The 11,617-nt window shown below is 47.6% G+C and overlaps 1 protein-coding gene across 2 annotated transcripts in view; it reads right to left on the minus strand.

The window, feature by feature from the left end:
* Positions 1–10,820, minus strand: part of SPNS2 (SPNS lysolipid transporter 2, sphingosine-1-phosphate) — a 158,195-nt gene extending 147,375 nt beyond the window's left edge. The window contains exon 1 of one of the 2 annotated variants that reach the window (XM_087717221.1): positions 10,405–10,819. In XM_087717221.1, the coding sequence (XP_087573347.1) occupies positions 10,405–10,732 (328 nt within the window). In that variant the 5' untranslated portion in view covers positions 10,733–10,819. Of the gene's footprint in view, positions 1–10,404 lie in introns of both variants that reach the window. The other variant, XM_087717223.1, reaches the window with a different exon arrangement.
* Between the last annotated feature and the right edge of the window lie 797 nt (positions 10,821–11,617).

Consider the following 11,617-nt stretch of genomic DNA (forward strand, 5'->3'; position numbering starts at 1 on the left):
ACCCAATCACATGACCATCGATCCATGTCTACCCAGCTGGTCTTTAGGGCAGAGGACTGGTTGTTAAATTATTTGAATCCCACCACTGCTCAACACTCCTGGTTGACGGTGAGAATACGTAGCAGGAGGCTACGAGCAGCTGAGTTTGGTTTCACGGCCATGCCTCATCCTTCTAAGCTCACGTAGAACTTTACTGAGCGAAATCTGTTGTGTGAGTGCAGCAACTAATTTTATTGCTAAGGGCCCAAGTTTTGCTAAAGCAGGCTGCTTAACCGTGATTTCCTGAATAAGCCTCACTTGGCTTGTTCACAAATCATAGAAAGCCAAAACCAAACAAACACAACATGCCTTAGTCTGGTGTATGAAGTCAGTAACCTCAATGGAGTATCTTTTCTTCTGAAAAAAAAAAAAAAATCAAAAGCTGAGTTAAAGAGGGAAATGCTTAGAACATGCGACAATTAAGAGAGGTCACTTTCCAAGAAACTGCCCGATATTGGCCAAAATCTGTTTACACAGGCGTTTCCTGGTCACCATCTTTCCCCCATAATTGACATCTTAACCAGCTCCTGGCTCCCTCTTTCTTAAGAATGAGTTTTTTTTCTAATTTGGTTAGAAATTTGGTTAACGTTCCATCAATCAGGCTGGGGGGGCAAAATTTATCCCCCTCAGATAGGGTCCGCAACTTGGGAGTCCTCCTGGACCCACAGCTGAGTTTTGACCACCATTTGTCGGCTGTGACCAGGGGGGCATTTGCCCAGGTTCGCCTGGTGCGCCAGTTGCGGCCCTACCTGAACCGGGAGGCTCTCACAACAGTCACTCGAGCCCTTGTGATCTCTAGGCTGGAATACTGCAATGTGCTCTACATGGGGCTGCCCTTGAAGAGCATCCGGCGACTTCAGCTAGTCCAGAACGCGGCCGCGCGAGTGATCATGGGCGCACCACGGTTCGCCCATATAACACCAATCCTCCGTGAGCTGCGCTGGCTACCTGTTGATCGTCGGGTGCACTTCAAGGTCTTACTCACCACCTATAAAGCGCTCCATGGTAGTGGATCTGACTATTTGAGAGACCGCCTCCTGCCAATTACCTCCCTGCGTCCCATCAGATCGCACAGAGTAGGCCTCCTCCGAATTCCATCCGCCAGTCAGTGCCGACTGGCGACTACGCGGAGGAGAGCCTTCTCAGTTGCAGCTCCGACATTATGGAACAACCTCCCCGTGGAGATCCGTACCCTCACCACAGTCCAGGCCTTCCGCACAGCCCTCAAGAACTGGCTATCCCGTCAGGCCTGGGGATAGGATTACTCTCACCCCGCCCGAATGTTGAGTGAATGTTGTGTTTTTATGACCAATTTCCTTTAATCACATTTCTTTTCTTTTTAAGTCTTGTCTTGCACTCCCTTCCCTTTATTGTTGTAAGCCGCCCTGAGTCCCCTCAGGGAAAAGGGCGGCATATAAATTTGCAATAAAACTAAAACTAAACTAAAACTAATACGTAAGCAGATTTCTCCCAAAGATAAGAATATTTTTTTAAAAAAAAACATTGTCCCCCTTTCATTCCTATGGGCGGTGTTTAAAAACTTTTATTTCTCTTAAGCACACACACACATAACAATAGGAAGCTTTGTTGGATATGTATGCTGTTGAATTAGCCCAAGGGATTTTGGTATTGTGATAACCTTCCAGATAAACACAAATCCTTATTCCAGCACTTGGTGTTCTGCTACCTGAAAAATCTACAGCCAGCTGAAAAAGGAACCAGCCCTTTCCTATTTATTGATATATAAATTATCAATCACTTTAATCTAGATGGTTTGATCTTCTTAGGAGTTATCGATCACCTTAATCTAGATCAGGGTTTCTCAGCCTTGGCCACTTTAAGATGCGTGGATTTCAACTCCCAGAATTCCCCAGCCAGCTGGCTAAGGAATTCTGGGAGTTGAAGCCCACGCATTTTAAAGTGGCCAAGGTTGAGAAATCCAGATTTAAGTGGATTGAATCAGTGGTGAGTTTCACTTATTTTTACCACCGGTTCGCCCCGCGCGTGCATGGCTTCATGTGTGCGGGCATCTTCTGTGCATGCGCCCGGCTTTCCACGCATGTGCTTTGCTTGCGTGCACACCTTCCGTGCATGCGCCCGGCCTCAAATATGTGGCTAAATATGACAGCATAGAGCTGGGGCTGGTAGGCAGGCAAACCGGCAATCTCCTCTACCAGTTCGCCTGAACCAGTCCGACCCAGCTGAATACCACCTCTGGATTGAATCCCGTGCACAGGTGTGCTTCAGCAGAACAGCAAAGCAGGGCAGTAATAATTAATAACCAGACAGTAACAACAACACAACAAACAATAATAAAAGCACACTGGTGCTGATTATTCTAAAAGTCAGGCTCAAAAGTATTTTCAGAAATGTCGTAAAGGCAAAATAAGATAAGTTAAGTACACTGACATATAGTGGAAATACACCGAGGGGAGGAGGAGTGGGATAGAAGAAAGACGGGTAGAGAGGGACGGGGGAGAGGATGGGAGGGAGGGTGAGAAGGAAGGGAGGGAGTGGATCGGGAGAGAGGAGTGGTAGAGGGGGAGGGGAAGTAGGGTAGAGGGGGATGATGGAGGGAAGATAGAAAGTTGGAGGGGTTGGAAGAAAGAGCTGTATGGAGAGTGGAGGAGGTATATTGGGTTTGTATTTTTTTGGGTATTGTTGACAAGAGGAATTGCTGCGATTATTGTTTAATGTTGTATGGCGCCAGCTATGCACAGTATATATGTGAGTGTATGAAAATGAAAAAATGGAAAATAAAACTTTTAAACAGTAGAAATGTCGTAAAAGTGGGGACCTCCATCACTGGAGGAGAAGAGCCCCCCCCCACAAAGAATGGTTGACACTTATCTCCCTCCCACTACCACTGTTCCCTCTAAGGTGCGCGGCCGCGCGGCCGCGCACATGGCAAGAAACCCCCGCGCAGAGGTTTCTAACTCCCGCGCAGAGGTTTCTTTCAAAGCAAACGTGGGGGAGTCCTTTGCGGGCGGCTAGAACTGGCCGCCCGCAAAGGACCTTCCCAAACTTGTTTCAGCGGCAGCTCTCAGCCTGGCGGCAGCGTCACTCAGACTGTGGAAGGAGGGGGAGGAGGAGGGAACTAAAGAGAGCTTTTACCGAGTCTGCGCCCCACAGCCAGGACTGTCCTTGCGCCCCTCAAGCCGCGTTTCTTCCCCGCAAAGCCCTTCGGGCAACCCGAGAGTTCCGCTTGACGCCAGAAGGGCTTTGCAGGAAGAAACGCGGCGTTTCTTCCTGCAAAGCCCTTCTGGCGCCAAAAGGAACTCTCGGGTTGCCCGAAGGGCTTTGCGGGGAAGAAACGCGGCTTGAGGCGCAAGGACGGTCCTGGCTGTGGGGCGCAGACTCGGTAAAAGCCTCTCTTTGGTTCCCTCCTCCTCCTCCTCCTCCTCCTCCTCCTCCTTCTTTCTGGAGCCCCTTCCTCAAAGATTTGGTACCAAAGCAATGGCGGTGAGGAAGTTGTGTCTTTTGGATTTTGCACTGTTGTCTTTTCAATGGTTCTCAGACTGGTTGAACCTTTAGCAGCTGGGGTGATATTCTTTACTGTTAAGGTTACAATTGGATGTGTTGGACAAATCTTAAAAGATGAAACTTTTATTAAAACGTTTGACTTAACTAAAAACGTCTTCCTTTTTCTTCTTCTTCTTAAATATGATTTATTTATTTATTTTTACTTCAGAAGTTTGATGACCATTGTACAAACTAATCCAACCTAAATGTAGAGGAGGAGAAGAAGGGGGGGGGATTTAAAAAGAGCAGAGGAAAAAGGAAAGAAAGCATGAAGAAAACATAAAGAAAGGGATGGGAGGGAGGGAAGGAAGGAAGGCACTTTATGTTGAAACAGAAAATATTATATAAGGAAGAAAATGGAAATAACTTAGGAAGGAAGGAAGGAAGGAATTGCACTTAATATTGAAGGAAAAGAGAATGAAGGAAAAAGTATTGGAAGGATTGAAAGAAGGAAGGAGGAACAAAGAATTACACTTAATATTGAAATGGAAAAGAAAATATAATGAATGAAAGAAGAAGTATAGGAAGGGAAGGAAGGAAGAAAGAAAGAAACAAAGACTGTTGAAACAGAAAAGATAATATAAGGAAGAAAATGGAAAGACGTATAGGAAGGAAGGAAGGAAAAAAGGAAGACAATGTTGAAATGGAAAAGAATATAAGGAAGAAAATGGAAAAAAGTATAGGAAGAAAGGAAGAAATGTACTTAATATTGAAACAGACAAGGGAATGAAGGAAAAAATATTGGAAGGATTGAAAGAAGGAAGAAAGAATGGAAGGAACAAAGACAATGTTGAAATGGAAAAGAATATAAGGGAAAAAATGGAAAAATGTTAGGAAGGAAGAATTACACTTAATATTGAAACAATTGAATATAATGAAGGAAAAGGAAACAGGAATAAGGGAGGGCTGAAGAATTCTGGGAACTGAAGTCCACCCCTCGTAAAGTGACCAAGGCTGGGAAAAGAATCCGCACTAGGGACAATGCAAGCTATGCTTCACCCCGTCAGTCCATCTTAGCGTGCAAGAAAGACATCAGACAACGCCATAGTTGCTATGGTAGCATTTGGCTATGCGCAGCGATGCTCTCCTGGTCTTTATGGGTGGGAGGGGGGCAGTTGAGCTATGATGCTAATCCCCTCGTGGGAACACAGAGGGTGGGAGAAGAGAACCAAAGAACTTCAAACTCCAAGGTTCTGGAGTGGAGAATAAGGGGATCAACTTTGTCTAAATGATATTGACATATAAAGAACGGTTGTAGGAACTGGGTATGTCCAGTTTGATGAAAAGAAGGACTAGGGGAGACATGATAGCAGTCTTCCAATATCTCAGGGCCCAGGGTTGCTCCAAAGAAGAGGGAGTCAAACTATTCTCCAAGGCACCTGAAGGCTGGACAAGAAGCAATGGATGGAAACTAATCAAGGAGAGAAGCAACCTAGAACTAAGGATAAATTTCCTGACAGTGAGAACAATTAACCAATGGACCAACTTGCCTCCAGAAGTTGGGAATGCTCCAACACTGGAAGTTTTAAAGAAGATTTTGGATAACCGTTTGTCTTAAGTAGTGTAGGGTTTCCTGCCTAGGCAGGGGGTTGGACTAGAAGACCTCCAAGGTCCCTTCCAATTCTATTTCTATTGTATTCTCTATATTCTATTCTTTCTCTGTTCTATTCTAATCTCTTCTGAACTAAATGTTTATCTAGAACTCAAATAAATAGCTGCTTTTTGGTTTTATTTTTTTTAATATTTATCAGTCTCTCTTTTATTCCATACTTCTGGTTGAAAGACTATTCTATGTCATGCTAAACAAATGCATATTCTAGTGGCGGCGGGAGCTCGTTGGCATCTTCAGCAGCAGCCCTGCCTCCTGTGAAAAAACCGAAGATGGAGCAGATCCACGCAGATGACGTTGCTGCAACATGACTGGAGGAGGAATTCTGGGAGTTGAAGTCCACAAGGCTTAAAGCTGTCAGGTTTGAAGACCCCTGGGGTTTTTTTCCTAAAGGGTTAGGGGTGCGAGGGTCTTGTAACTTGACAGCTTTAAGACTTGCACGCTTCAATGCCAGAGTTTCTGAGCCAACATTTTGGTTGCTAAGCAGGACCGTTGTTAAGTGATACTGATATTATATAACACTTTTAATTAAGCGGGTACCTTGAATAAACATAACTTTGAGTTTCAAATAATACTGATTTCGTTGTTGTCTTAGGTGACATCTGTGAAAAAAATTAAGGTGCTCAGGCATGAAAATGTGCCGCTCAAACACTATACTTTTCCGCTCACACTGAAAAAAAATTAGAGGGAACATTGCCCACTACACCTCACAATAGGAGAGAATTTCAGCATGGCTTCTCTTGTCATCCAGGTGGGTAGAAAGATGCTATTTAGGAAAGCTGATTTCTTAGCTACCAAGATCAAGAGTTACATAGGGTTTTACAGGCCATAACAGTGCAGCTTCTGCAGTATAACATAGCAGTAATAGGATTGACCAATAAGCACACACCCCACTCTTTTTTTTTTTGTCTCAGCTGAAGTTTCAGGTGGTTTTGAAAGCCATGAAATGACAATCTATGACACTAATCCATACAAGGGATGATTAGGGCATGAGTAACCATTCTCAGACCAACCTGTTCCAAGTAAGGCACCAACTGACGCACCAAACAGCTGCTCCACAGGGTCCTTGGTGCTCTCTGAGTTTGGTTGTTTCCTTATAGACATTTCATTACCCAACTAGGTTCCGCCATCAGTGCTAGAAAGGAGTGACCCAATGTCCTCTGGGACAGGCTTCTACCTGCATGGTCTAACAAGAAATGTAGACCCAGAGGACTCAAGGGCTGCAGGCCTGTTTTCAAGCTACCTGTCTTGGCTGGGTTGAGTCTGGAGCCTGTTTCTTCTAGCACAGAGCCTGAAAACCTCTTGGTACCCGAAGTTCTGCAGCATCTTCATTTGGCTCAAGATAGAGATGTAAAACTGGCTGTCGTCATCATATCGATGGCGTTTCACACTGACCAACTTCCTTTCGCCACATAGATCTTAAATAGGGTTTCACATTTTCTAAACATAGATACTAGAGCAGGAGGGTCAAACACGATTTCATTGAGGGCCGCATCGGGGGGGGGGGCAAGGTGTGTATGGCCATGGTGGGCATGGCCAACGTGAGGTCACTCGTGTTGGGGGAGGCACCTGTGGTAGCCTGAGGGCGCTGCCAGTGAAAACAGGCTCCCAAGCTCCATTTTTGGCTGCAGTGGCTTCCTGCAACAACCTGCCAGCAAAAATGGAGCTTGGGAGGGCCACTCACAGCCATCCTGAGGTAAATTTTCACTGGCAGAGGCACTGTGGGCAGATCCTTTGCTGTTCCCAGGACAGCTCTGTGGGCCAAATCTAAGCGCCCAGTGGGCCGGATCCGGCCCCCGGGCCTTGAGTTTAACACCCCTGTACTAGAGGTTTACTATTTTCAAAACTGGAAGGTCTTTCCGATGTCACAGCAAGCCACTACTGTATCTATGTCCCTTTGAGTGAGGCAGTAAGCCTCACCCTGCATCTTGCAAGATGACAACAAATCCACTGGTTCTCAGTACATGGCATCTTTCTCTATCCTACCACTTTCTAAACCTATTGGGACTTTGACTAGGGATTCTGGGAATTGTAGTCCCCATCCTTTGAGTGCCAGGTGGGGGTCACTGCTTTAGGAATTGCCGACCTGTTCCCAATTCCAGATGTTCAGAGTTTAGAATTAGTATTGGTGCTAACGTCTGGCGTGTTATATCTGGAGTTGGTATAGTGTGTATGAAACCAGCTATTGTGATTTGGAATAATGGTTATGTCAGTGCAAGATAAAGCGTGAGTACAATTACAGTACTGTGACTTAGTGCAAGGAATGAAAAAAAGATTTTAGCTTTAGATAAGTGCTGTATATTGTCTGTAAAGACAATACGCAGGTAATTCTCGATTTGCAACTACCATTGGGACTAGAATTTCGGTTGTTAAGCAAAGCAGTTTGCAAGTGAGTCACACCCATTTTTATGACCTTTTTGCCATAGTTAAGGGAATGACTGCAGCTGTTAAGTGAAACACATGGTTGTTAAGCAAATCCAGCTTTCTTCATTGGCGTTGCTTATTAGAGGTCAGCTAGGATAGGGGCAAATGATGATCATTCCCACCCCTTCACCCCCGACACTCCAGCCATCATAAATACACACTGGTTGCCAAGCACCCAAATTTTGATGACGTGACCATGGGATGCAATGACGGTTGTAAGTCATCTTTTTCCAGTCCTGTTTTAACTTTGAACGGTCACTAAACGAATGTCTGTAAGTCGGAGACCATCTGTATTTCAGCGTAACTTTTCTCAACCTATAGCCTTCCCAATACGTCAGACTGCAAACCCTATTGTCCTCAACCAGCCTGACAACAGATAGGGGAAGCCCAGATTCCCATCCCTTTGTAACAATGAATGGCCACTGAATGGCCTTTGGGAAATTGTCACACCTAAATTGAGACTATCTTGCTTTAATAATGATAAAGAGTCCTTTTGAAAGAGCTCGTTGAAAACCTGGAATTTAGAGGCATCCAAATTTCAGAGGCAAACTCGCAGAACGTAGCCTTTTCTTCCTAACTCCGCCTTGCCACATTTCGGTGAGGCAGGAAAATAAGATATTTTTTTTCTCCCTGACCACTAGAACAAAGAAAAAAAGGCCTACACTTCGCCCAGGAATAGATTTAGTCTACTGATTGTGCTAAAACTGATATATCAAGCTCTTGTGTCCATTGACAGAACCACATTTTCCAAAGTGTTCAATCTACCAAGGGAAAACTCATTTCATACACAGATGCACGCAGCTCCTCTTCAACATATCAGAATGGGCTGCGGTAGCCCCTTTTCCTAGCAAATGTATTAGTTGGAACAGATGCTAGCAGATTCCCAATTCTTTGCCATCAAAACTCACATCTCCCTCTGCAATTTTTTTAATGTAAGGGTTTTTTTCTCCCCTGAGGCAGCACCCCAAAAGCAAAAACCTCCCCTATTTTCTCACTTCAAAAGGGAACTCTTTCATATCCCCCTTGCACAAAGAAGTCAGAAGGGGTTTCAAAGACCATCTAATCCAACCCTCTGCACTGTGCAGAAGGGAAAAAGCAAGGGAATTGTGCACTCCTTTCTTTTTAAACACCTTTGGGGAGAAACAGCACCCACAGGATGAGTATTCCAGCACGTGCAGCTCAGAGGAGGCTGCTTTCTTCTTTGAATAAACCCCACTGTGGGAAGTGGAGGACATAAGTTCTGTTGATGTTGGTTGCACACAGCGATATTGCCAATACACAGGAATCCCCACCACTCCATTTTCAAAGTCGCTCTTATCTGCCTCGCAACAGCTTTTACTTGCCACCCTCAGAGCATTCAGATAAGTCCTTTAGATTCCCTGTCAACACAACAGACTTATGTACACGCGCACACACACACACACACACTTCAAGGGACAAACACAGAGAGGAAGTACACCAAACAGTAGAGAGTCACTCCTAGCCCTCCCTCTGATACAAATCCCAATTATTGGAAAACTGAAGGGGAGAGACAATTCATGACAATGTGGGAGACAATGGTGCAAATCTCCTTTTGCAGGCTGAGGAGGATGGGGTGAGGGGGGGGAGGCGTTCTTTTGCCTAAGCAATGCCATTCATCCATGGTAAACAGGGAAAGAAACAGAGCAAGGCTATCTAGAATGGGCATCTTTCAGGTCTGGAAAACAAAACCCTTTTTAAGGGAACATTTTCTCCATACAAATATACATCCACGGGCACACTCATTCATTCCTTTTCTCTTTGTGGCAAAGAAAGAAGGAAATAGGCACCAAAGACAAATTCCTTGTGTGACCAATCACACTTGGCCAATAAAGAATTCTATTCTATTCTAACATTTGCCATCTTAAACACTGGAGCTCCTATCCAGATCATCCCGAAGCCGGCCAGTTCTTTTTTATTTCTCCAGTTTTAAGAGAAGCGGGGCCAGAGGTGCCAATCCCCGTCCCCCTTCTGCCAAAGGATACCCCCCCCCCGCCGCGATCGTTGGTATCCTGGCTTTTCCGGGGCCCCTTCCCCGGTGCCAAAGCGCCGGGCAGGATCTCCCTTTGTATCCAGCGCAAGGCGAAGACTTGCGTCTTCGCAATAACAGCTGGGCTTGGAACGTCCCTGCGGCAGCCAGATGAGCGAGCGAGAGAACGCGCAGATGGAAGCCGGGCAAAGTGCTCGCTAGGGAGATTCGAGGAGGGCGACAAAAAAAAACCAACGGCCGATAGAAAGAAGGACGAGAGAGAGAAGCGAGGAGACGACCCGAGGTGGAGGGGGGTGGGAAGGGGAGGGCGGAAAGAAAGGAAGGGGGAAAAGGAGGGGAGGAATAGGAAAGAGGCTTTAACAGGCTGCAGGTGTGGGATCCTGACACTGGGTTCTCTCTCCAGCGAAAGAAAAGGGGGAGGAAAAAAGAAAGAAAGAAGGGGGGAATAAAAGACCTTGACTGGAGAAAGGAAGAGGAAAAACCGAGCCGGGGTTGGCGAGAGGAGGACGGAGGGGAAGGGGAAGGGGGAAAGGAAACGCTCCAACGGAGGAAGCGAAGCGGCGATCGATTAAAACAGCCGCCGACAGGGCATTCCAAGCGGACGCGGCGGGGGGAAAGAGGAGAAAAGGGGAGCAGCGGGGGAGGAGGACGAGCCGGCATGCGGAGGAGACGCGCGTCTCCAAGCAGCCCGGCAGGGGCGGGGAGGGAAAGCCGAGGCTCGGCGAGGGAGGCGAGGGCAGCTGGACGCGGGGAGAAGCGGGGAGCGAACGAGCCAGGCTGGGCATCCTCTCGACGGTCTCACCTGCCACGGTGTACCTGTCCAGGTAGTTGAGCACGTTGCCCACGCTGAGGATGGCGGCGGTGGCCACGCGGGCTCTGCCCAGGCTGGGAGCCGCCTGGCAGCCCCTCTCGGCGTTGGCCGCGATCTTGCCTCCGTTGGCCGCCTGGAGAGTGCCGGAGAGCGTCTGCACCTCGCCGCCCCGTCCGCAGCAGCCCCGATCTCCTCCTCCGCCGTCGTCTTCCTCCTCTTCGTCCTCGCCGGCTACCGCGGCCGCCGACGAGACCCGAAGGCGTCCGCCGCAGCCGGGGGGGCCGCTGCCCGACGAGCCGTCGCTCTCCAGGCACATCATGAGCCGCGGCGCTGAAGGGAGACGCACCTGCTGCCCCGGCCGCCCGATCAGCGCCGCATCTTGGCTGCCTCGGCCGCCCGACTCGCCCGCCCCGCGCGCTGCCTGGTTGGCTGCGCCCGTCCGCCCCGCCCCGCCCCTGCGCTCCCGAGGCGGCCCGGGGACGCCCGCCGAGAGCCCGGCGGTGGCGCGCCGCCTTCGGGCCGGGCTCCGGACACGCCGCCTGGAAGGGACGGGCGGGACACCCCCCCCTGCGCCCGGATGGAGCCCCCCGGAGGGAACGCAAAGGGTCGGCGTGGAAGCGAGCTCGGAGGTCCCTTCCACTTCGGTTGATTGGTTGGGTTGATCTACATCCCGCCTTCTGTCGAGGTGCCTTTAAAGGGTTACCACCATTTAAAAGAATAATCTGAATTATCTGAGGAAATACGCGGGGAAGGGGAGTAGGGGAGGCAGTTATAGTCGGCAACGCTCCCGCTTTTGAAATCCAGAGGGATCTTCTACCCAAGCTGGGTTCACACCTCTACACCCAAAGCTTAGGGAACTTGAGCTTGTTCAGAAGAAAGGTGAGAAATACAAGGTTATTAACATTGGAAGGACATGATTTACAGTTGGGTTGGCCTGCCTTTCTATGGTATGGGAAAAACAAGATACATGGTTACTTTTCTTTTCTTTTTTAATTTTTTTAAAATTTTAAACACTTAAACACATCAACAAAAACAAACAGGTAACTTAAACCAACACAGGAACTAAACTTTCCATCTTACAGCAGTTACATATCGGTGAATCTTTACAGTTATTGTTTCCCCTCTGATACATTCCAATTTTACATTTGTGATCACCTTATACCAGTGTTTCTCAACCTTGGCAACTTGAAGATGTCCGGACTTC

The sequence above is a fragment of the Thamnophis sirtalis genome, unplaced genomic scaffold, assembly GCF_051295495.1.
Source record: "Thamnophis sirtalis isolate CommonGarterSnake01/CBP01778 unplaced genomic scaffold, rThaSir2_p1.2 scaffold_6, whole genome shotgun sequence".
Taxonomy (NCBI): domain Eukaryota; kingdom Metazoa; phylum Chordata; class Lepidosauria; order Squamata; family Natricidae; genus Thamnophis; species Thamnophis sirtalis.